The following is a 27,121-nucleotide window of genomic DNA, read 5'->3' on the forward strand; positions in this document are numbered from 1 at the left end:
ATATCCAAATAGTTATCAATATGTAGAAACACAGCCACAAAAGAGAAAAAAAAATCCTTTTTAGAGCAGTACCCCATTCCTCGGGTTTGCCAATCAAGAGCTTAAGTTGGTATGTTACTCTGTGTATCTCCAGGTCCTTTGTGTTCCCTCCTTTCCTGCAGGGCCCAGACCTTTTCAGATACATAAAATATCTCTGTTTTTTTTTCTTTTTTCTTTTCCTGTCAGCCCTTCCCCCTCTGCACTGGGGCAAAAACCAATGACCTCCACTTTGACTTGAGGTTCAGCTGAGCTAGGGGCCTATTTTTAGTAGCCAGAATTTGTTAATTAATTCCACAGTTGGAATTTTGTTGCCTCAGCACCTGCTGCTGGTAAAGTCTCTTTTGTTTCCCCTCTGGGAAGCAGCAAGTGGGTGAGGGGCATTGGCTGCCATGGCTTGGGGAACTCACGGTTCTGGGGGGGCTCGCAGCTGGTCCAACTGGTCCAGACTGGGGTATGCTGTGTGTCTGGTCACTGACATGGCCCCAGCGGTTCTGTACTGTTCCTGGCTATTTACTAGTTGCTCTGGAGGACAAACTAAATCCCACACCTCCCTAAGTCGCCATCTTGCCTTCTCAAAACCCCGTCTTAATATTTTTAAGGAAACATTTTTTGTTTTCCAGACCCCCTGAAATAGTCTTGGGAACCCCTAGGATTCCTATGTGTCAGAACTACTACATTAGATCATTTAAAATAAGTTGTATTTAGTTTTTAGTAGTTTTTAACTTGCAAAATATTTTACTTTTTCAAAAGACATTTCATAATAATTCTGGTGATGAAAACTGATTTTTAACTTGTTGATGTTCACTCAGCTAGATAGTAGCATGTGACCAGCTTGGATCTCCAGACTACTGAATCCCCATACATTTCTATTATTCAAGTCTAGCTGATTGTAAACTGATTTTTAACTTTGCTTTTTAAAAGGAAGTTAATTTTTATCATATTCCTCCTATATGTCAGAAACTGTGCTAAGTAGTTTACATGCTCATCATATTTGTAATTATTTGTATACAGTTGTTTTTTTCTTCTTTAAACTTAATGTTATTACTATAGCACAATTTTTGCTGTATTTTACTTGGAAATACTGAAATAATAATTAACATTTTCAAAGCCCTTTATAAATTTAAAACTTCCTTCATATATATTATCTTTGTTCATTCCTTAATCTATTTAACAGACATTGAGTGCTTGGTATATGTCAGGCACAATGTTAGGCCTTGCAGAAAAAGAGATGATTAAGATATTATCCCTGCCTAAAGATCTATGAGTGATAGACTTGTAAATTCTTACTTATAACAGCCCTATGAGGTAAATATTATTTATAAAATATACATTTCCCTTTTATTAGGAAATTGAGGTTCTGAGAGGTTAAATAATGTGCCTGAAAGTACATAATCTATTAATGGCAGAGTTGGGGTTTAAACCGAAGATTTTCTATCTTCAAAGTCTGAGCACATATCACTCTGTTAGTCATTATGTACTTGCAAGTACTATTTAAATATGTTCTACAATTCAAATTGTCATTAATTTAGTATTTCCTCTATAGTCAATCTGAATTAGAGTGACTAGAGTATTCTTCAAATGAATCAGTGAAGTTGGATTTTGAATTTGTTTGATTGGTTAAAAGAGATTCTGCAGTTATGATAGCCTCCTTACATAGGTCAGCTTCAAATGTTTTAGCTGGAAAGCTTTGTTTGAACTTCCTTTTAATAAGTGTCCCATGCTTTGTTCCTTTTGTGGTCCATATTTCTTATAGAGAAAAAGAGAGACCAGCAGTTCTGTTCTTTGGCAAATGAGAAGGCAGCTTCTTCTGGAGCTGATGGGCATTCTCCCCACAGTAAGAAGTACCCGCATTGTGGAAGAAGCTGATGTGGAGTTGGAGCCCAATGTGTCTGTGTATTCGGGGCTGAAAGAAGAGCATGTTGTGAAAGCCAGTGCACTCTTACGTCTGTACTGTGCTTTGATGGGGATCGCTGGACTCAAGTATTCAATAGTTTAATATTTTACCTTTTAACGTTTTACTTTCTTGTTTCTACTCCCAAGAAAGTGAGCCAAGGCCTTTTATTCAGAGATTTTGAGTTTTCTACTGAGCTCAGGTACAGGCTGGCTTCTATCAAAAATGAACTCCTAAAACAAAGTATTTCTTGCTGGGGCATATCCATTTATTTTAGTCTGATCATAAATAGAATTATGAAAATATTGGAGTGGCTGGAGCAGTTCAGTCATTTCTTGTCACTGTAGTTTAACAAGACTATAATAAATTCTCTGTGAGGCTTTGCCTGGCCAGCCTCACAGTTTGACTCCTTTTACAACAGAGATCGTAAATTACATAAAGTTGGTATGATGTGATTATTAAGCAAAGCTTTCTTGTTTAATAACTGTATTACATCGTTTTGAATAATATCCTCAGCATACATACAGTCCTTACTTTTCACAGTTATGATGGCACGAATTTCAGTTAAATAATGCCAGTCCCCCAGTAGTACAGTTTAAATTTTGATTACCACAGTATATTAACTGAATAGTTGCCTCAGATACAGACTTGACTGTGAACTCTTCAGGCCACAGGTCGCTATGTAAATAAAAGATAAATTCATGATAAGTGGCTGATTAATGTTACTTCTTTAAAAGATTGTCTGTGGTTAGTCACTGCAGGTCTGCTATTCAGTTCAAACACAGAGAGCAAAATGTAGCTGTATTGCCTCCTTGTCTCCTATTGATAAACCCACATGATATTTTATGAAAATAGACAATTAAAAGAGGGAATTGGCCAATAAATGAAAATGTAGCAAAGAAACAGAAGTGATAACATTGGAAGTGACATTTGAACCAAACATAAGTAAAAGAAACAGCTAACTATGGGAATGTTGACACTACTGCCATTTGAGAGGCTCTAGGCAAAAATAATGAAGGCAAACTTGTCGACATCGGTGAGGAAAGTGGTGAGGACAAAAAGGATGAAAATGTTCCAGAGTAAACGATGCTGGCAAAATTCTTCATATTAAAAGAACTCTCAGAGGTATTTCCTTGCTGAAAGCACAAAAGATAAAATGTTGGAAGCTCACCCAAACTTAGAAGGAAGTCTGACAATTCACCAAGGCATAGAAAAGATTCTTACTTGGTATCATGAGTTATATGATGACAAGGTAGTAGCAAGGGCTTCTCAAATTGCTCTTGATAAGTTTTTTACAAAGCAGTAAAATTTTAATTTTTCAGTCTCTAATGTTTTCTATTAAAGTATACTAAATAAATGTTAATTTTACTATTTTTTTAAGTTTCCCTGTGCATTATAACTGACATACTTTTTTTTGTCAAATTCAACAAAATTCTTTTGAGACTGAATATTTTTGAAAATGTCTTTATTTTACTTTTGTACTTTATTGATAGTTTGGTGGGTTATAGCATTCTAGGTTGGAAATAATTTCCTTTGAGAAAGTTTTTGACAAAAATTTTAGAGGTCATGGAATAATTATAATTTTTCCCTTTGATTATTAAGATCACATTGAATGGTTTCTACTTGTGTAGCCATTTTTATGGTCCCACACTACTGTGGAAAGTGAGAACTGCCTGTATTTGGGTCTGAGGAAAAATACTATAGATGTAAAATTTCAATAGTTTTGCTTTTGATCCAAGAGACTGAATATTACATAGTGAGGTATCATTATAAAGTTAAAAATTTGTATCTGAAAAGGGTAAAATTTTGGGAGGCTCACTTTTTCTTCCTGCCTCTCCCAGCTAAAAAAGTGGCCTAATAATGCATCCCTTTTTAGACCAACCGAGGAAGAAGCTGAACAATTACTGCAGTTGATGACAAGCCGTCCTCCTGCTACGCCAGCTGGGGTTCGCTTTGTTTCACTTTCCTTTTGTATGCTACTGGCCTTTTCTACGCTTGTCAGGTACCTTACTATATAAGTTTTTCTGTTTTAATTTATTTATTTAAATGTACATATACATTAGATCAGGAGCATACTATAAAAACTGGCCTAGATATGGTAAGTTGTAGTATCTTTTTAATAAAAGAGTTTCAGCACCTACTATATGCTGGTCATTTATCTTTATAAAAGTTTCATGTGCACATTGTTTAAAGGAGTCAAAATAATTCTTCAAGATTTGTGAAGATAAAGAACAGTCTTCACCCCGCTCCTCTCTATATCCCCTCCCCTAGAAGTAACCTCTTACAATTCTCTTTGCTTTTACTGTTACAATTTAAAATAATATGTTTACATTGCTATATCTTGAGTTTTAAGTTTCAGGTGTTATTTGTTGACTGTCCGCTATAGAAGATGAGGGATTAATTCTCTTTCTTCTTTCTGTCTCCAACATATTATATATTCTTCCTATTCTCCCATCCTTCCAGTATAGTTATAATTTTGGTAAGATCAATATATAGTTGTTTGTATTATGATTAGGTAAATGTGATTAAGAGCTCAACCATGTAGTATATGATTAGTTTTCCTCTCCTGTAAAACTTTTTTTTTTTGCATTAATTATTGTCCTGTTGTGGTTTTAAAAAAATGTGCTTGATGTTCTGTGTACTTAGCATTAATATAACCTCAAACCCTGCAGTCTAACTCTCCTCTTAAGATGTCCAAACTCATTAGATATTCTATCAATTTCATCTTCTTCATTTTCAAGAAATTTCTCCTGGGACATTTTTCCCATCATGTGGAACATTTTGTCCTGCTCCAATCTGAATTGTTTATCTGCTGCACCTGGTATCTGCTCTCATCCTGGACTTCTTTTCATCATTTTGGCAAGTTTCTTTACTTCTCTTCTTGTATCTTCTATTTCCTGTATCTCATGCCTTGATCTTTTTTCATTTACTCCTTCATTTTGTTTGAAAAATGTATGTGGAAGGTAAATTCTTTTGATTCTGGATATTTCTGAATATGTTTTAATTTTACTTTGACACTTGATTGATAGTTTGGCAATGTACAGCATTCTAGGTTAGAAATAATTTCCTTTGGGAATTTTTAAGGGTTGCATGTCTTCTAACTTCCAGTGTTGTTATTGAGAAATTCATCATTCTGATTCCTGATCTTCTGTGTGGCCTGTTCTTTCTTAATATGGAGACTTGTACAATAAGATTTTTGTCCCCTGAGTTTTGAGATTTTCTGGTTGATATGTCTTGGGGTGTGTCTGTTTTTATCTTTTGTTTTAGGTACAAAGTAAGTCCTTTCAACCTAGTAACTCATATCCTTCAGTTTTAAGAAATTTTCTTGAATTATTTCATTGGTAATGTTTTTCCCTTGGATTTTCTTTATTTTCTCTGTCTAAAACCTCCCCTTGTTTGAATAATGGACTTCCTGAATGGTCATCTAACTTTCTTATCCATTTCTATTTTTCTTATCTTTGTCTTGTTCTACTTTTTAAAAAATAGCTTTATTGAAATGTAATTTATTTACCATAAAATTTGCCATGTGAAATGTACAATTCATTGGTTTTTAACGTATTAGTAGAAATACAACTATCCTTACAATCTAATTTTATATTTTCATCATTCCAAAAGGAAACTGCTCATTCTACCTTTTAGGATTTGTTCTCAACTTTATCGTCTAATTCTTCAGTTTTTAATTTCTGTGAGTTCTTTTTTTCAGTTTTGTTAATTTTTTTTTCTTTATTTTGACAATTTGTTAATATTTCTTCTTTATTTTGTTAAGGTTTTCTTCTTAGTATCTATGGTCTCATTTTCTGATTACTCTGATGTTCATGATAATGATTTTGAAGGGATTTTATTTATACTTTCCTGTCCTCTGAGTTTCCTTTCGCTACTTGTTTTGGTCTCTGATTTCCAAGTTACAAGTTTTCCACAAATGTTTGATAATTCTTGATTGCCTATATTTAAGTGGGAAATTGGAAAGTAGATTAGAAGCTTTAAGTGCATAAATAGGTCTTTGAGAGACTCTTGAACTGATCACATTCCCAGGGAGAAGACTGTTCTCTTGCCTGGGGATTGAAGGCCTAATAAGAAACCCGTAAGTATAGTGAAAGAGTGAGGGTTAAGGGCTGGGAAATTTCAGCCTGCAATAGAATCATTCACTTAATTTTTCCAATTTCAGAATGTTACTTCAGTTATGCCTGGTAGTTCCTAAATTCAGAAACACTGTTTTACCATCTCCAGAGAGTATCTCCAGTCTTCTCTCTACTGGAGCCAGGTTTTCATCTACTTGGGTAGAATTGAGAAGGTAATTTGGAGACCTACTAAAATAGACCTTCAGTATTTCAATTTTAGGCTCTGTCTCCCTCCTGCAACTGCCAGGAGCTGCTAATTCCTCAGCCTTTTTGGGATTCTGTGGTATAAAGTAGATTGATCTTCCTTCCTGCCAGTTTAGTACTCTGCTTTCTCATGTTTGTGAAATCTGTTTTCACTCATCTGCATGCTCTCTAGCTTCCAGAATTTTTTTTATTGTTACTCTTCTCATCATCCTTATGCACTTATATCTTTTAATAAAATCCCTTTAATGTAGTTTTAGTGGAATTTCAGAAGGGTATGAAATTAGGTATATGAAATGAGGTGTTTTCTTTTCTCTTCACTTGAAGTACTTTCTAAACATTACCTCTGATCCTCATTACTTCTATGAGGTGGGTATTTTTATTCCTATTTATAGGTAGGAAAGCTGAAATTCAGAAAGATTAATTAAATTTCTTATTCAAGGTCACACTATCAGTAATTGTCAGAGATCAGATTCCAACTCAGGTCTGACAATCTCTAAAGGCTGCAATTTTTCTACTATATAACAACATCTTTTATAGTAGAATGATTTAGGAAAGGTTGAGAATGCCCTTTAAAATTTTTTTAGCTTCAGGTACCAGGAGAAGCACATTTTTCAGTTGTTTTTTGTTTTACCTATTTTCACTGCATTGAAGAAGGAAGGAAATAAATGAAAATTATTTTGACAGGCCAAAGTCATCTTGTACTGCTTAATCTAAACTTTAGGAATTCCCCCCAAATCATTGTCTTCGGTATATTTTTGCAACCATTTTTCATATCTGGTGAGAACATAGCTGTTATTTTTCTTTTAATGAATCATGATCATTTATCTTTGATTTTGAGTTTTTCTCAAAAGGTTTCTATAAATGAAATCCCAATTTTCAGGTGAAAGGTGAATAACATTTTACTGCCCTAATACCAGTCTGTGACTTTTTGATGTTTAAGTTTTAAGACATTTTTTTAAAATATAAGCTGTTATTATGGTTCTTCTAACATTTTAATCCCAAAGAGCCCTCGCTTTTCCCAGGAATTTGGGGGAGGTTTACTCTCCCTAACTTGTGAATGCAGTAACTACTTTGTAACCACAGTAAGACTTTGAGAGGGCCTGACTGTTGAGATTCTTGAAGAAATCAAAGATCTTCATTCTCACTCTCTAGAACTACTTCATATCTCAATGACAATAATGACCCAATGTAGCAAGCAATTAATTTGACTTGATATTTCAAAATATGGTAGGAAAAATAATTTCTTCTAAAAATGCTTTTTATTCACAAGGTAGTGTATCTGATTTAAACCAGTGACATTCTGGTATTTTTTATATAGTACACCTGAACAGGAGCAGCTAATGGTGGTGTGGCTAAGCTGGATGATAAAAGAAGAAGCTTATTTTGAGAGGTAAGATCAGAAGATTACAGGTTTTTGGCCATGCCATGTGAAGGAATTCAAGAGCACTGCACAGATAGAGCAAAAAGGTTGAAAATTTATTTAGAACTCATGTGAGAGGACATGCAGGCACTTTGGCAAAGATAAAGGGAAGGGAGGTGAGAGGCAATAGGCAATGTGTGGCCATTAGCTTTTTTTTTACATGGTCAGGCACCAGGAAACGAATCCGGGTCTCCACTATGACAGGCGAGAACTCTGCCTGCTGAGGCACCGTGGCCCATCCGCCATTTGCTTTTATAGATTCGTTTTACTTATTCCCTCACCTCCTTCCTTGTTCAGGGCTTTTTCTTCCACCCTTTCTTCTCTTCAGGGTGATGCCTGGTGGTAGATAGGATATTTGGGTGGGTCAGTTGGCTCTACCCTTCTCTGTAGATGACTCACTCAGGTGGGGGTCCTTTAGCTCCAGATGGGCCAGCTGTCACTTGGTGTTTACTCTAAGTGGGTAGCCCCTGGGCAGGGTGTCCGATCGGGCCCTCCTGACCTTGATTAACCATGCTTTGTTTTTTCCTTCTTCCCTCTTTCCCTGGTTTAGCCTGCCTCATTCATATGGTTCAGTTAGCTGAGAAAGCTTTTCTTATTGTCTCTTTGAAAATCCACATTTTCTTTTCTCTTTCAACAGTACTTCAGGAGTGTCTGCTTCTTTCGGGGAGATGCTATTATTGGTGGCAATGTACTTTCATAGCAACCAACTTAGTGCTATCATTGACTTGGTCTGTTCTACTTTGGGGATGAAGGTAATTTTCTTTTATCTTCTTTCTAAAATAAGGTGTTTCTAAGCTGGGCATCTTGAGTTAGTATAAAGTAAATAAATTGTTTCCGTTTTGAAGTAATCTTAGTTGTTTAATAGTTTGAAATTTTGTTAGAATTCTTAGAAAAACGTGTTTTGGAAACATTTATTTACAAGAATAATAGATACATAATGCAGAAAATATGAAAAATGCAGAAAAGATGGGAAAATGTTTTATAATTCCATCATTCAGAGATATCAAATATACTACTGTTAGTATTATATTGTCTGTTCTTTCTTTAAAAGGATGTACATATACTGTAATTTTTAAAACTCACCAATTTATGATAAGCATTTTCTTATATCAGTAAACATTCTAATATAGTATAATTTTTAATGGCCACATAGTATTCCATTATATAGTTTGATCATGATTTTCTTAATGTGTTCTTTATTATTTGCCACTTGGATGGTTTCTATTTCTGAATAAAGCTTAGATGAATATCCTCATTTATGTAAATACATACTCAATACACAGGCAGTCACATTTATATCTTCAGGCACTTTTCTGATTACTTCCTTGACATAAAGTTCTAAAAGTACAATTACTAAGTAAAATGGTTTGATTAAATTGGGGTGTTTAATGAGTAGTGCTAGATTATGTTTTAGAAAGATTATTCCAGTTTAAACTATTATCATTAATGAATGAGTGCCTATTTTCTGAAACTGTGACTATCATTTGGTTGTGCCATTCCTTTTACTCTTTGCACATTTGATTGATGAAAAATGATCTCATTTATTTTGTATTTCTGTGATTACTAGTGAAATTTTGAAGCTTTAAAAATCTATGTGGGGGGTACAAGGGTAGTTCAGTGGTAGAATTCTTGCCTGCCATGCTGCGGAGACCTGGGTTTGATTCCTGGCCATGTACTCCGCCTATTCCCCAACCCCCTAAAATTCAGCAAATGGTGCTTCAATAAAGGGATACTCACATGGAGAAAGAATGAAATGTGACCACTGCCATATAGCATACAAATGTGTGTGTGTGTGTGTGTGTGTGTGTCTTGTCTGGTTTCTTTCTTTTGTGAAGGACCTATCAATGTCCCAATTTTCTCTAGGGTTTTTGCTTTTTTTTCTCTTTTGCTGATTTAGAATGGTTCTTTATATGTAAAAGATATGTCATTATGCTTCATATACCATATTTCATAGATTTTTAAGACGCATATTTTACCCAATATTGAAACTGGGATTCATTTTACAGCTCATATGTTATGTTAATGTGGAAGTGGTTCCTTTTATTTTTTCCTTGAAAACCTACTCTTAAATAAGTGATCCATCTTAAAATCCTTAGTGTTTTAAAAAGTGAAGTACAATAAGTTGTAAATGATTTTCCCCAGCCCCCCTCTTGTTTTTTGCCATTTAACTTTGTCTTGTGGAAATTATTGTTTTTTTGTTTATGTAGTATATTAATTGTTTCTTTTGTGGTTACTATGCTTAGAAATGTTTTTTCTGCCTCAAGTTCATATAAACAATTACCTATGTTTTCTTCTAGTTCCTTTGTGGCTTCATGTTTTAAATTTAAATCTTTAATCCATTTGGAATTTATTTTGATGTATGGTGTCATGTGTGCAAATATATATATATTTCACTTCCCCTTCCAAAAAAGAGGTTATTCCAGCTGTATTTATTGAATAACCCATTTTTCCCTACTGACTTGAAATGCCGCTAATAGCATTTACTAAATACTTTACTATATTGGTTCTGTTTCTGAGGACAAGAACATTTTAATACTGAGTTTGAGAAGCTACCTTTCAGATAGGCTAGTGTATTTAGATATTCATTTTGTGTATTGGAGCCATTTTATTATGTTTTAAATTTTTTTGTGAAAAATAACATACATACAAAAAAGCAATAAATGGGTGGGCCATGGTGGCTTAGCAGGCAAGAGGACCCGGGTTTGATTCCCAGTGCCTGCCCATGTTAAAAAAAAAAAAAAAAAAAAAGCAATAAATTTCAAAGCCCATTATCACAATTAGCTGTAGAACAGATTTCAGAATTTGGTATGGGTTACAATTCCACAATTTTAAGTTTTTACTTCTAACTGCTCTGAGATACTGGAGACTAAAAGAAATATCAATGTAATGATTCTGTAATCATGCTTGTTTGTTAAACCCTACCTTTTTCTGTATATTCCACCATCATCTTGGATCTTTCTTCCACTCTTTAGGGGTATTTGGGCTATGTCCATTTTAGCTTTTTCATGTTGGAAGGGGCTGTCAATAATATAGGATAGGGAGATGAAACTAGCTGATGTTCTGGAGACACTGGCCTCTCTAGGCCTCAGGACTTATCTGGTCCAGGGACCCATCTGGAGGTTGTAGGTTTCTGGAAAGTTACCCTAGTGCATGGAACTTTTATAAAATCTTATATAACGCCCTACGTGGTCTTTAGGGTTGGCAGGAATGGTTTTGGTTGGGGTTTGGTAAGCTATGATAGGTAGCAATGTTGTATTAGAGCCATTCTAGATAATAAATTGAGCTGAGAATTTTGGGCCTCATATATAATATTTTCACATGTTGTTGGAATTCTTTTGATTATTTCAGATTGTAATTAAGCCAAGCTCCTTGAGCAGGATGAAGACTATTTTTACACAGGAAATTTTTACTGAGCAGGTACTTCTTTTTATTCTTAGGTATTTATTTAACTTTCTTTTACAGCATTCTTTGGGAAAACTTGTATATGTCACCATAAGATAATCATACATTCTTTTTCTATGCCTTTTCTGTTTCTAAAGATGTTTTGGTTTGCTAAAGTTGCCAGAATGCAATATACCAGAAATGGAACAGCTTTTACAAAGGGAATTTAATTAGTTACAAGTTTACAGTTCTAAGGTCATAAATATGTTCAAACTAAGGGTCCAGAGAAAGATACTTTGGCTCAGGAAAGGCTGATCAGGGAAGGCATGTGGCTGGCATCTGCTGGCCCTTGTTCCCAGTTTGTTACTTCCAGTTTCAGATGACAGTAATTTTCCTCTCTAAGCACCTGTGGGTCTTCACTTAGTTCCTTTGGGATACAACTCTGGGTTCTGGCTTGCTTGGCATCTCATGGGAAGGCATGTGGCAATTGTGCTGGTCTCTGCCCATTTCTAGAAATCTGCTCTCTCTGTCAGCACTCCAAGCATCTCCAAACATCCTTGTCTCTGTCAGCTCTGAAGCAACTGTTCTCCAAGCATCTGCAGCTGAGGTTTCTTCAAAATGTTTTCCCTTTTAAAAGACTCCAATAAAGTAATCAAGACCCACCGTGAATGAGCAGAGTCACATCTCCATTTAACCAAAAGATCACAGCCACAGTTGGGCTTGCCACATGTCTATGGAGATAATCTAGTCAGAAGTTTCCACCCTACACTGTTGAATGAGGATTAAAAGAAATGGCTACCCTGACAAGATGGGATCAGGATTAAAACATGGCTTTTCTAGGGACATAATAGTTTCAAACTGGCACAGATGATTTATTTTGTCTGACACGTCTGAAAACATAATCCATTTAAAATTTACTTTTAAAGCTGCTCATTACATACTAAAGCATGCTTTAAATGTGTATGTTTTTGGAGAGTTTGAGTAGATACTTAAGAATATAGCCTTAGGTATTGATGGTAGGATACTAACATGAGGTGATAATTTACATTTGTTAGGTGAAAAATAAAAATAGTTGCATAAACCTTTATGCTATAAAGTTCATTTCCAACTGGATTATAAACTAGATTCTAAGTTCCTTATTCTTTTGTTTACATGTTCTTATTTGATCTAAGTATTTTTGTTCATGGGCAAGCCTAAGGGTATTTTATTTCTGCAGTGAAGTAGCCTATTTTAAAATTAATAAGTAATTCTCAGATTAATTTGTCAATTAAAATCTTCAGATACTTTAAGTATATATGTCTTAAAAAAAACAAAATACTTGAAAATACACATAGCTCTAAATTTTTGCTTTCAAAGGTAAATAATATTCTCATTCCTATTCCAAGCTCTTCCTGTCATCCACCAAAACACCTACAGATATGCTACATATAACAAACAATAACACCATAGAGGACTCATAAATTATTTTTTTGCCTTTAAATGAGCAACTGGGAAACAACTTTGGGGAGAGTCTTAGAAATACAGAGGTCTATGCATGACACAATAAGAATAACAATAAAAATTCCTGTTACATTTATATAGTACTTTATAATTCACATAATGCTTTAAATTTTTTTTTTCTCGTAAGAACTCTGTGAGATAGGAAAGTAACTATTATCCCATTTTGTAGATGTGAAAATATACTCAGAAGATAAAATGACTTATCCAAAGTCATTGATCCCAGATTTTATGATTCCGAATTTAATATTTTATTTTACCATATCAGCTTGAATATATATATTTAAAAGCAAATAAAAATTTAGAGGACTTTATAGATACCTATATATATTACCTCAACATTAAAAAATAATTAAAACATGTAATAATTGATTTTCATCATTGATTCCTAATGACCACACTTGTATTAAATATTGAGTATCTATCTATGGATCTTCCTTTCAGAACAATTGTGTATTTAGTATTAATGCTATTTTTCCCTTTTAGGTTGTCACAGCTCATGCAGTTCGGGTTCCTGTCACCAGCAACCTGAGTGCCAACATTACTGGCTTTTTGCCTATTCATTGTATTTACCAGCTTCTTAGGAGTCGTTCCTTTACCAAGCACAAAGTGTCAATTAAAGTATGAACTTTAAATTACATTTCAACCTGCAACTAAAGTTAATGCTTTTTCCCAGTTTTGTTTCAGTTTGGAAGCCTTTCCTGTGGTTTTCTGTAGGAAATATGTGATATTAAACTATTAGTCATTTCTGTAGTTATAATAATCAGGAAACTAAGATTTTTTTAACAATATAATTGTAAAGTTATTTACAAAGTGTATAGTATTACTAATCCATCTAAATTCTTAGTAATAGCATATTTCTACTAATCCATCTAAATTCTTAGTAATAGCATATTTCATTGAATCTTAGTAAGATAAGTACTATATTCTACATTTTGATTTTATTTGCCAAGCTGTGAAAGTTGCTGTTCAGCTGTGACCAGCATTTGTAGATTTGCCCCAAACACACCTAATACCTAACATACATATTTTGATGTCTTCAATTTGTTACTGTTGGCTTTATCAAACAATTAAATGGCCCTCTAGAGAAAAAATTGGAACCCAGGAAGTAAAAAATATCTGTTTGAACCTTATCTAGAGGCTATTTCATTTACAAAGAACAATGGACCGTTTATACATGATACATCACTTTTTAAACTGTCCTTGTTTTTATGAGTTAGCAAAATTATTTTCCAGTTAGATTGTATCTTCTGCCTGTTTATGTTTTCAGCAAGCAAAATAGAGAAGAATTAAGTGACCAACTGTATGCCTGACATTACTACATGCCCTCAATTTGAAGTTAGTTAAATGATAGTCTCTGCTAAGTGCTTATCAATGCCACTTTTCTTAATCTGCCTGAGGGTTTGCTGTGAAGAACTATCCCTTTTCCCCGAATTCCTCTCTGTTATGGGGTCCTCTACCACAATACTTGTGGTTCTTGGCAGATATAGTAAGAGTTTAAAATGTTTTTCCACTTCTTAAAAACTAATAGAATAAGGACTTAAAGCAGTGCTTCTCATCGTTTTAGTTACTGTTCATCTTCTGCACAATATTCTCGACTGGGATGTAAATAAAGATAGTTCATTTTTTCATGTTTTTTAAATCAGAGACAATGGTGAAACTAGATAATATTTTTGAAATTGCTAGGAGTTAATAATGTGCTTCACTGATTTATAAATCATGTAAACTATATGTATGGACTTTTATAATTTCCCTTGCTTTCTCTTAGCTGTAATTGATTGATTCAGTGCCTATAACCTTCTTTTTTAGGACTGGATTTATAGACAGCTGTGTGAAACCTCCATTCCTCTCCATCCTCAATTAATTCCTCTGATTGATGTATACATAAATTCTATACTAACTCCTGCATCTAAATCCAATCCAGAAGCCACAAATCAGCCAGTCACAGAACAGGAGATACTTAATGTTTTCCAAGGAGTCATTGGGGTAAAATAAGTGATTCTTTTACATCTATTAGTTTATTTTTCTTTCAGTTTATTCTCATTCCATAATTCCCCCAACTATTAGAGGACGTCCAAGTGGTTCAGATTTTAAAATAGGGTTAGTTTTCCTTACAACCCCCCCAAAAATTAAAATAATGGTATTAGTTCCAGGTAGTGATTCATATAAACACCTTTTTAGGAATTTTTTTAAAAGCTCTATTTTAAAGTTTTAAGAGTACCCCCAGTTTATGTATTTGACAAAGGGCTGCATGACATTTTCAGCACAGCTTTGTTTAGCTTCCTGGAAATCTAACATATACATAGATTCATTTATGGACAATTTGATAAAAACCGTGGTTTCCTCATTCATCAGAAGGGAAAAATAGTTACATTTTACATCACTCTAAGTAAATATACAGTATCTTTTTTTAGGGCTTATTTTCTCCATAAAAATTTCTGATAATACTTGAGACTCCTGTGTGCCTTTCATATGCAGCCTTATGGGATTGCTGTTGAGTAACACCTGAAGTCTTTTTTTTTTTTTCCCATTTTAAAGACTAATTAGGCATGTGTACTTTGATCTTCCATGCCATCTCAAATTGCATTTAAGCTTCAAGTTGTCTTTTGAGTTTAATGCAAACCAGCAACATTTCTTCAATTTTATCTGAGCTTAGAAGTACACTGAATAGTTTATTTTGAACGCTTTTACTATCAAAAAAACTCTTGTGAAATTTGGCAGTGTTTTAAAGTATTTATATTATTACCTCCAGGGTGACAGCATTCACCTTAATCAGCGTTTCAGTATCACAGCACAGCTTTTGGTGCTCTACTATGTACTGTCTTATGAGGAAGCTCTCCTAGCAAACACTAAGACCTTAGGTAAGTGTGAGCATGGGAGTGGTTCTAGTGGAGTTCATTTTATTTGTTTATATTTTGTTACTTTTCAACCTGTAATATGAGCAAGCCTCCAGCATCATTTTATATTCTTTGCCATGTTGGTGTTGTATCTTCTGAAATGTACATACATACATGCATGTATGGGTACATAACTACCTTTTGTGGCTCAGTTTTCTTTTTAGCAGGATACATTAATAGATAGCTGATTCACCTCTATTTTTAACAATTTTAATGAACTTATTGTAGAAACTAAATATAAATTATGAAATAAACCTGGAGGAGGTGTAATTGGAATTTTTTTGCTTGATTTCTTTACCCTAGCTTCCTTCCATTATTGTGAAATGTTAACAATCTAATCAAAAGGTTGGGAAAAAAAGCAATAGAAGAAAGTTTCCCTTTCCTGTTAAAATTATCACTGAACTGCGCTTTCATATTTAGTTATTTTATAAGCTATCGGAAGGTCAGATTTAGCATATAAGATGTCAGCACAAAGTAGTATATTCTATTTTGGAAAAAATTCATCTGTATTTTAGGCTTATTAAATATATGTAGTTTTTAACATATTTTTAATATTTGAAACAAAAAGGGTGTCACTAACAAATTGTACACACTGAATATATAATGGCAGGGACATTATTGTAAGGGTCTGGTTACTTAGCCACAGTTGAGTAATTTTAATTTTTGAAAAGTTGTAAATTAAAGCCACTTTTCAGTGTGGCAGATCAGTTTGTGTTTATTTAGCTGAAAGATTATGTTTTAAATATACCATGAATTCCTTAGCTACTTTCTTTCCTGACTTCAACTGTTAGAATTATACAGATAATATCCTTTAACTGTGATTGTTATCTTTGTCATATTAGGAAAAAGATGAACTAATGACAAACATTATGTTATAGTAGCCCACTTGTATCCACATGTATTTTGAATTAAGTCAAAGAATATGACACCTGTGATTTAATAAATAGGTAGTGGAGGAACTAGGGGATATTCTGAGGGAGAATTCAAACCATAATACTGTAGCAGGAGACCAAGATATACCCTTAATTTTATTTTAATTAATATTTAGCAAAACTTATAAAAATACAGAAAACTGCAAAGAAGATTATAGCGACAACTTTTGTGAATATACCATGCAGAATTTTTAGAATTGGAAGACCTTTAGATATTATGCAGTCCACTCTTTTCAGTGACATGCTTAGTCTAACCCAGTATACTTGGCTGTGATTCTGCTATCCTTTCTACAATTGTCTGATGGATGTGCATAGTAAAGTTAGGGTTTTAGGTTAGAAGTATATCTGACCCTGGATTCTTGAAGAAGGTATCGGGAAATTAGAGGGGAGTTATTAGGTTCTTGTAAGATTCTAGGCAAAATGTGATGGTGGTTTCGGCTGGTAGCAGTGGATATGTTTTGAAGGTGTAGCTGAGGTTTTACTAATAGATTCATGGGATTTGAGAGAGAGGAGTCAAGGTTGACGTGGAGTAGTCTAAAGGACAGAGTGGCTGTGAACTGAAATAAGAGACTAGAAAAGGAGCCAATTTGTGGGGGATCAGGAGGTCAGTTTGGACATGTTAAGTTTGAGATTGAGATTTCTGTTAGACATTCAGGTGGCATGCTAAAGAGGCAGTTATATATGTACTGATCTGGAATAAAGGGGAGATACCTAGACTGAAGCTTTGAGACTCTTCAGTATATATATGGTATTAAAAATCATAACATTAAATATGATCAACAAAGGAGGGAGTATAGGAGGAAAATCAGGAGGGCATCCTAGATGTCAAGGGAAGAGTGTTTCAAAGAGGAAGGAATGATCACCCATGTCAGATGATCTTATTAGATCAAATAAGATTATGACTGAGGCTCAGTTGATAAATGAATATAGCTTGTTGGAGATCCTTGTACTGGAGTGGTATGATGAAAACCTGACTGTTGTGGGTCCAAAAGAAAATCAGAGGAGATATATTGGAGATGAGTAGAGAGCCATTTTGAGGAGCCATAGGGGAAGGTGAATAGTGATGTAAATGGAGAGAAAAATGAGGTCAAGAGAGGTTTTTTTTTTTAAGATGGAGGAGACAAGACAATGCTTGTGTGCTACTGAGAATAATCTAGTAGAAAGAAATTTGCCAGAGCTGCTGTAAGAGATACTACAGATTGGTTGGATTAAATAACAGGAATTTATTGTCACACATTTTTGGAGGCTAGAGATACAAAGTCAAGATGTTGGCAGAATTATGCCTTCTCTGAAGTCTGTAGTGTTCTGTTGGTGGCTTGCTGGGAATTCATTACCTTTATCACATGACCATCTTTTTTTCTGTCTCCTCTTTTCGACTATGTACAGATTTCCTCTGTTTATGAGGACTCTAGTCATATTGGAATCAGACCCACTCTCACTCACTTTGGCCTCATCCCTATAGGCTCTTTAAGCTCCTATTTAGAAATGAGTTCACATCCACAGGACTGGGGATTAGTACTTGAATATGTCTTTGTGGGGGACATGACTCAATCCATAACAGGGTTGATGAAAGATGGGGTAAGGAGAATCCTTGGAGTGATGAGTTATGCCCTTGATTGGTGAGAGGAGATGAGATGTAGAAGACAAATGGAAGAATTGGTCTTTCCTTGGGGTTTTTTATCCTCCCTGGTTTATACGATTTTTTAATTTATCATTTGCAAGTGGGATAAAGTAAATGGAAAAAATTCATAACATGAGAGAATTTTGCTCTTCTACAAATAATAATTCTGTCTCATTTTATTCTTACCAGTGAAACTGTATTGTAGTTTTAGCATCTTGTTAATGGTTCTGTGGTTATGGTGGTTATGGCTTCTTATAATAAACATTATTAGCAACCATCAGGTGGCTGCAGAAGTTCAAATGTGGAATTCTGAAATTTGAAATACAGCCAAGTATTAGAATACCATAGCCATTTAAAAATATATAGATGTATATTCACACACATTTACGTTTTTGTTTGTGTTCTAGTTTGCTAGCTGCCGGAATGCAATATACCAGAAACAGAATGGCTTTTAAAAAGGGGAATTTAATAAGTTGCTAGTTGACAATTCTAAGGCCGAGAAAATGTCCCAATTAAAACAAGTCTATATTATAATACATGTCTGTTTCTTCCACATATTCTTTGAATAATATTTTATTGAATTTTAATATAATTAATTTAAATAAAATATTGTATTTTGTTGGTTAATAGTAATAAAATATTTTATTATTCAAAGAATATATGTAAGAAAAAATAATAATAGTAAATTCCTGTGGGCACTGCCCAAATAAAAATTTGAACATTACATTTGAATTTTTTTTTTAATATTTTTTTTGACAAATCTTCACACATATACAGTCATACATGGTGTACAGTCATGACTCACACTATTATCACATACTTGTGTATTCATAACCATGATCATTTTTTTTAATTAAATAAAATTAACAAAACATTTAGAAATCATTCCATTCTACATGTACAATCAGTAATTCTTAATATCATCACATAGTTGCATATTCACATGATCATTTTTTAGAACATTTGTATCACCCCAGAAAAAGAAATAAAAGGAAAAAGAAAAAAACTCATACATCCCATACCCCTTACCCCTCCCTCTCATTGACCACTAGTATTTCAATCTACCCAAGTTATTTTACCCCTTATCCCTTTTACTTATTTATTTTTTAATCCATAATTTTTTACTCATCTGTCCATACCCTGGATAAAAGGAGCATCAGACACAAGACTTTCACAGTCACACAGTCATATTGTAAAAGTTATATTGTTGTACAATCATCTTCAAGAATCAAGGCCACTGGAACATAGCTCAACAGTTTCAGGTACTTCTCTCCAGGCACTCCAATACACCATAAGCTAAAAAGGGATATCTATATAATGCATAAGAATAACCTTCAGGATAACTTCTTGACTCTGTTTGAAATCTTTCAGCCACAAACTTTATTTTGTCTCATTTCTCTCTCCCCCTTTGGTCAAGAAGGTTTTCTCAGTCCCTTGATGCTGAGTCCCTGCTCATCCTAGGAGATCTGCCCCACGTTCCAGGGAAATTTACACCACTGGGAGTCACATTCCACATAGTGGGGAGGGCAGTGAGTTCATCTGCTGAGGTGGTTTAGAGAGAGAGACAAATTCAGACAGAGAATTTTAACTTTTTTTATTAATTAAAAAAAATTAACAAACAAAACATTTAGATATCATTCCATTCTACATATATAATCAGTAATTCTTAATATCATCACATAGTTACATATTCATCATTTCTTAGTACATTTGCATCGATTTAGAAAAAGAAATAAAAAGACAATCAGAAAAAGAAATAAAACGATAATAGAGAATAAAAAGACTGTACATACCATACCCCTTACCCCTCACTTTCATTTACCACTATTTCAAACTGAATTTATTTTAACCTTTGTTCCCCCTATTATTTATTTTTATTCATATGTTCTATTCTTCTGTTGATATAGTAGCTAAAAGGAGCATCAGACATAAGGTTTTCACATTCACAGAGTCTCATTGTGAAAGCTATATCATTGTTCAATCATCATCAAGAAACATGGCTACTGGAACACAGCACTACATTTTCAGGCAATTCCCTCCAGCCTCTCCACTACATCTTGAACAACAAGGTGATATCTACTTAATGCGTAGGAATAACCTCCAGGATAACCTCTTGACTCTGCTTGGAATCTCTCAGCCATTGACACTTTGTCTCATTTTATTCTTCCCCCTTTTGGTCGAGAAGTTTCTCTCAATCCCTTGATGTTAATTCTCAGCTCATTATAGGGTTTTTCTCAGTCCCTTGATGCTGAGTCTTAGCTCATTCCAGGATCAGAGAGAGAATTTTTATACTAAAAAAAGTTTCCCATGTATTATATCTGAAAACTTTATTATCAGGTAAAATAGGTTTTTTAAAGATTCTTCTGAAGTTAAACACAAAGTAATTAATATACATATAAGAAATTATTTATTTCTTCCTGAAGAGGCTACTGTGATCCAATACAATCCCATTTTTAAGTAGCTAAAAGCATTTCTTGCTTAACTTACTCTCAAACTTAACTTCATTTAAAAACAAAGTCTGAGAGGGGGCCAAGATGGCAGCTTAGCAATGTGCACCTTTTAGTTCATCCTCCAGAACAACTACTAAATAACCAGAAACAGTACAGAACAGCTCCCGGAGCCATGATAGTGACTGGACACACAGCGTATCCCAGTCTGGACCAGCTGCGAGTCTCCAGAACCATGAGTTTCCCAAGCTGCAGCGGCTGGCGCCTGGCGCCCCTCCCCCACAGGCAGCTTCCCAGAGGGAAAGGAAAGAAACTCTAACAGTAGCAGGGACTGAGTCCAACCAAACACCAATTGTGGCATTATAAACAAATTCTGACTACTAAAAATAGGCCCTCAGCTCAGGCAAAACTGGTCAAGGTGGAGGTCGCTTATTGGGCTAACGGAAAAAGAGGAAAGGGGATGACACGGAGACTTTTGTGGCTGTTCCTATGGAGGCTTGGCTGCCTCTGGATTCAGCGGTGGGACTACTCGGGCTGCAACTGCCCTAGGCATAGGCAGAAGCGGACTGCTTTCAGGGCTGTCTCCTGCCTGAGCCTTCCCCAGGGGAGAGATGAAATGCAACTCAGGTGGATTCCCTCTCTCAAGGAATTCAGAACCCAGGGCTTGGCAATTTGAAGCCATTAAAACCAGCCTACAACCTCTCCTCTGTCTCCACCACCCCCTAGCAGGGAGAGTCTGCCAAAGTTAAAGGTACTACATCATCTTACACTGGTGGGACCCGCAGGCAGACAAGTGCCACATACTGGGCAGGATAAGAAAAACAGACCCCAGAGACTTCACAGGAAAGTCTTTCAACTTGCTGGGTCTCACCCTCAGGGAAAACTGATGCAGGTGACTCCTTCCCCCGATAGGAGGCCAGTTTAGTGTGGGAAAACCCGGCTGGAGTCTGTAATACCTATGTAGACCCTTCTAAGGGTGGGGAGGGAAAAGGCACCTTATAAGCAGTACAAGAAACAAGAAAACAAGAACTGAAAAATTACCCTATGTTAAACAAAACTTAAGCTAGAGGCCTAGAAAAAGCTGAACTGAAGGTCAAAGAACAGATAGACAACAAACTCATCTAGCAAGAAAACCCTACATAAGATAGGTGAAAGCAATCTCCAGAATAAAGAAATTAAGGTAATTAAATGTCTAGACACCAGCAAAAAATAACAAATCACACCAGGAAAATTGAAGATATGGCCCAGTCAAAGGAACAAACCAATAGTTCAAATGAGAAACGAGCTGAAACAATTAATTCAGAATATACGAACAGAAATGGAAAACCTCATCAAAAACCAAATCAGTGAATTGAAGGATGACATGAAGAAGGCAAGGAATGAACAAAAAGAAGAAATAGAAAGTCTGAAAAAAGAAATCCCAGAACTTATGGGAATGAAAGATACAGTAGAAGATATGAAAAAAACAATGGAAACCTACAATGGTAGATTTCAAGAGATAGAGGTTAGGATTACTGAACTGGAGGATCGAACATCTGAAATCCAAAAAGAAACAGAAACTATAGGGAAAAGAATGGAAAAATATGAGCAGGGACTCAGGGAATTGAATGATAATTTGAAGCGCACAAATATATGTGTTGTGAGTGTCCTGGAAGAAGAAGAGAAGGGAGAAAGAGGAGAAAAACTAATGGAAGAAATTATCACTGAAAATTTCCCAACTCTTATGAAAGACCTAAAATTACAGATCCAAGAAATGCAGCACACCCCAAAGAGAACAGATCCAAGTAGACATTCTCCAAGACACTTACTAGTCAGAATGTCAGAGGTCAAAGAGAAAGACAGGATCTTGAGGGCAGCAAGAGAAAAGCAGTCCATCACAGACAAGGGAAACCCAATAAGACTTTGTGTAGATTTCTCAGCAGAAACCATGGAGGCAAGAAGACAGTGGGATGATATATTTAAATTACTAAAAGAGAAAAACTGCCAACCAAGAATTCTATATCCAGCAAAATTGTCCTTCAAAAATGAGGGAGAAATTAAAACATTTTGAGACAAAAAGTCACTGAGAGAATTTGTGACTAAGAGACCAGCTCTGCAAGAAATACTAAAGGGAGCACTAGAGACAGATCCAAAAAGACAGAAGAGAGAGGTGTGGAGAAGAGTGTAGAAAGAAGGAAAATTAGATATGATATATAAAATACCAAAGGCAAAATGGTAGAGGAAAGTACTACCCAAACAGTAATAACATTAAATGTTAATGGATTGAACTCCCCAATCAAAAGATAGACTGGCAGAATGGATTAAAAAACAGGATCCTTCTATATGCTGTCTACAGGAAACACGTCTTAGATCCAAAGGTAAATATAGGTTGAAAGTGAAAGGTTGGGAAAAGATATTTCATGCAAATAACAACCAGAAAAGAGCAGGAGTAGCTATACTGATATCCAACAAATTAGACTTCAAATGTAAAACAGTTAAAAGAGACACAGAAGGATACTATGTACTAATAAAAGGAACAATTCAACAAGAAGACATAACAATCATAAATATTTATGCACCAAACCAGAATGCCCAAAATATGTGAGGCAAACACTGCAAACACTGAAAAGGGAAATAGACACATCTACCATAATAGTTGGAGACTTCAATTCCCCACTCTCATCAATGGACAGAACATTTAGACAGAATATCAATAAAGAAACAGAATTTGAATATTACAATAAATGAACTAGACTTAACAGACATTTATAGGACATTACAGCCCAAAACAGCAGTATACACCTTTTTGCCAAGTGCTCATGGATCATTCTCAAAGATAGACCATATGCTGAGTCACAAAGGAAGTCTCAACAAATTTAAAAAGATTGAAATCATACACAACACTTTCTCAAATCATAAAGGAATGAAGTTGGAAATCAATAATAGGCAGAGTGCCAGAAAATTCACAAATACGTGGAGGCTCAACAACACTTTTAAACAAACAGTGGGTCAAGAAAGAAATTACAAGTAAATCAGTACATATCTCGAGGTGAATGAAATGAAAACACAACATATCAAAACTTATGGGATGCAGCAAAGGCAGTGCTAAGAGGGAAATTTATTGCCCTAAATGCCTATATCAAAAAAGAAGAAAGGGCAAAAATTCGGGAATTAACTGTCCACTTGCAAGAACTGGAGAAAGAACAGCAAACTAACCCCAACGCAAGCAAAAGAAAAGAAAGAAGAAAGATTAGAGCAGAAATAAATGAAATTGAGAGAATGAAAATAATTGAGAAAATCAATAAAACCAGAAGCTGATTCTATGAGAAAATCAGTAAGATTGATGGGCCTTTAGCAAGATTGACAAAACGAAGAAGAGAGAGGATGCAAATAAATAAGATCAGAAATGGAAGAGGAGACATAACCACTGACCTCACAGAAATAAAGGAGGTAATAACAGGATACTATGAACAACTTTATGCTAATAAATACAACAATGTAGATGAAATGGACAACTTCCAAGGCATGAACAACCAACTTTGACTCAAGAAGAAATAGATGACCTCAACAAACTAATCACAAATAAACAAATTGAATCAGTCATTCAAAAGCTTCCCAAAAAGAAAAGTCCAGGACCAGACGGCTTCACATATGAATTCTACCAAACATTCCAGAAAGAATTAGTACCAACCCTGCTCAAACTCTTCAAAAAAATCAAAGTGGAGGGAAAGCTGCCTAATTCTTTCTATGAAGCCAGTATCACCCTCATACCAAAACCAGGCAAAGATATTACAATAAAAGAAAACTACAGACCAATCTCTCTAATGAATATAGATGCAAAAATCCTCAACAAAATTCTAGCAAATCGAATCCAGCAACACGTTAAAAGAATTATACATCATGACCAAGTAGGATTCATCCCAGGTATGCAAGGATGGTTCAACATAAGAAAATCAATTAATGTAATACACCATATCAACAAATCAAAGCAGAAAAATCACATGATCATCTCAATTGATGCAGAGAAGGCATTTGACAAGATTCAACATCCTTTCCTGTTGAAAACACATCAAAGGATAGGAATACAAGGGAACTTCCTTAAAATGATAAAGGGAATCTATGAAAAACCTAGGCTAATATACATCCTCAATGGGGAAAAACTGAAAACTTTCCCCCTAAGATCAGGAACAAGACAAGGATGTCCACTATCACCATTGTTACTCAACATTGTGTTGGAAGTTCTAGCCAGAGCAATTAGACAAGAAAAAGAAATACAAGGCATCAAAATTGGAAAGGAAGAAGCAAAACTCTCACTGTTTGCAGATGATATGATACTATACGTGGAAAACCCTGAAAAATCCACAGCAAAACTACTAGAGCTAATAAACGAGTACAGCAAAGTGGCAGGTTACAAGATCAACATTCAAAAATCTGTAGTGGTTCTATACACTAGTAATGAACAGTCTGAGGGGGAAATCAAGAAACGAATTCCATTTACAATTGCAACTAAAAGAATAAAATACTTAGGAATAAATTTAACTAAAGAGACAAAAGACCTATACAAAGAAAACTACAAGAAACTGTTAAAAGAAATCACAGAAGACCTAAATAGGTGGAAGGGCATATCATGTTCATGGATTGGAAGACTAAATATAGTTAAGATGTCAATTCTACCTAAATTGATTTACAGATTGAATGCAATACCAATCAAAATCCCGACAACTTACTTTTCAGAAATAGAAAAACCAATTAGCAAATTTATCTGGAAGGGCACGGTGCCCCGAATTGCTAAAAGTATCTTGAGGAAAAAAAAGCGAAGCTGGAGGTCTCACCCTGCCTGACTTTAAGGCATATTATGAAGCCACAGTGGTCAAAACAGTATGGTACTGGCATAAAGATAGATATATTGACCAATGGAATCGAATAGAGTGCTCAGATATAGACCCTCTCATCTATGGACATTTGATCTTTGATAAGGCAGTCAAGCCAACTCACCTGGGACAGAACAGTCTCTTCAATAAATGGTGCCTAGAACTGGATATCCATATGCAAAAGAATGAAAGAGGACCCGTATCTCACACCCTATACAAAAGTTAACTCAAAATGGATCAAAGATCTAAACATTAGGTCTAAAACCATAAAACTTTTAGAAGAAAATGTAGGGAAATATCTTATAAATCTTATAATTGGAGGTGGTTTTATAGACCTTACACCCAAAGCAAGAGCACTGAAGAAATAAATAAATAAATGAGAACTCCTCAAAATTAAACACTTTTGTGCGTCAAAGAACTTCATCAAGAAAGTGAAAAGACAGCCTACACAATGGGTGACAGTATTTATAAATGACATATCAGGTAAAGGTCTAGTATCCAGAATTTATAAAGAGATTGTTCAACTCAACAACAAAAAGACAGCCAATCCAATTACAAAATGGGAAAAAGACTTGAATAGACACGTCTCAGAATAGGAAATACAAATGGCCAAAAGGCAAATGAAGAGAGTCTCAGCGTCCCTGGCCATTTGAGAAATGCAAATCAAAACCACAATGCGATATCATCTCACACCCACCAGAATGGCCATTATCAACAAAACAGAAAATGACAAGTGCTGGAGAGGATGTGGAGAAAGAGGCACACTTATCCACTGTTGGTGGGAATGTCAAATGGTGCAACCACTGTGGAAGGCAGTTTGGCGGTTCCTCAAAAAGCTGAATATAGAATTGCCGTATGACCCAGCAATACCATTGCTAGGTGTCTACTCAGATGACATAAGGGCAAAGACACAAACGGACACTTGCACACCAGTATTTATAGCAGCATTATTTACAATTCCAAAGAGATGGAAGCAGCCAAAATTTAGACGAGTGGCTAAACAAACTGTGATATATACATACGATGGAATATTATGCAGCTTTAAGACAGAATAAACTTTTGAAGTATGTAACAACATGGATGGACCTTGAGAACATTATACAGAGTGAGAATAGCCAAAAACTAAAGGACAAATACTGTATAGTCTCACTGATGCGAACTGACATTAGTGAATAAACTTGGAATATGTCGTTGGTAACAGATACCATCAGGAGATAGAAATAGGGTAAGATATTGGGTAATTGGAGCTGAAGGAATACAGACTGTGCAACAGGACTGGATACAAAAACTCAGAAATGGACAGCACAATACTACCTAACTGTAATGTAATTATGTTAAAACACTGAATGAAGCTGCATGTGAGAATGATAGAGGAAGGAGAGCTGGGGACATAAATGAAATCAGAAAGAAAGATAGATGTTGAAGATTGAGATGGTATAATCTAGGAATGCCTAGAGTTTGTAATAATAGTGACTAAATGTACAATGTACAAATTTTAAAAATGTTTTTGCATGAGGAAGAACAAAGGAATGTCATTATTGCAGGGTGCTGAAAATAGATGATAATTAGTACTTTAAAATGTCACCTTATGTGTTAGACTAAAGCAAAAAATGTTTATTTGTTACAAAATTTATATTTTGACTAGAGCATTTCCTAATATAACTCATGTAGATAGTTTGATTGAACGTCGTGATCAGAGTGATGCCCCGATGAATCCCAGAATGATTTGATCAGTGACTGGAAAAGTATTTGCAAGCCCCCTTCGGGGAACGGTGAAAGTGGGGAGAAATTCAACTTCCCCAAGTTGAATTCTTGATATTCTCA

General features: G+C 35.0%; 1 protein-coding gene across 8 annotated transcripts in view; it reads left to right on the forward strand.

Annotated features, from left to right (window-relative positions):
• Nucleotides 1-27,121, forward strand: part of INTS2 (integrator complex subunit 2) — a 73,179-nt gene that overhangs the window by 20,992 nt on the left and 25,066 nt on the right. For 7 of the 8 annotated variants that reach the window (XR_013177671.1, XM_077164995.1, XM_077164998.1 and 4 more), the window contains 8 exons: nt 1,793-2,019; nt 3,807-3,932; nt 7,571-7,642; nt 8,310-8,424; nt 11,021-11,089; nt 13,037-13,171; nt 14,360-14,536; nt 15,303-15,411. Coding sequence is in view for 7 of the 8 variants with exons in the window: in XM_077164995.1 (XP_077021110.1) it covers nt 1,793-2,019; nt 3,807-3,932; nt 7,571-7,642; nt 8,310-8,424; nt 11,021-11,089; nt 13,037-13,171; nt 14,360-14,536; nt 15,303-15,411 (1,030 nt within the window). In the remaining variant the exon portion in view is untranslated. The remainder of the gene's footprint in view (nt 1-1,792; nt 2,020-3,806; nt 3,933-7,570; nt 7,643-8,309; nt 8,425-11,020; nt 11,090-13,036; nt 13,172-14,359; nt 14,537-15,302; nt 15,412-27,121) is intronic. The other variant, XM_077164999.1, reaches the window with a different exon arrangement.

This window comes from Tamandua tetradactyla, chromosome 6, assembly GCF_023851605.1.
Source record: "Tamandua tetradactyla isolate mTamTet1 chromosome 6, mTamTet1.pri, whole genome shotgun sequence".
Lineage (NCBI taxonomy): Eukaryota > Metazoa > Chordata > Mammalia > Pilosa > Myrmecophagidae > Tamandua > Tamandua tetradactyla.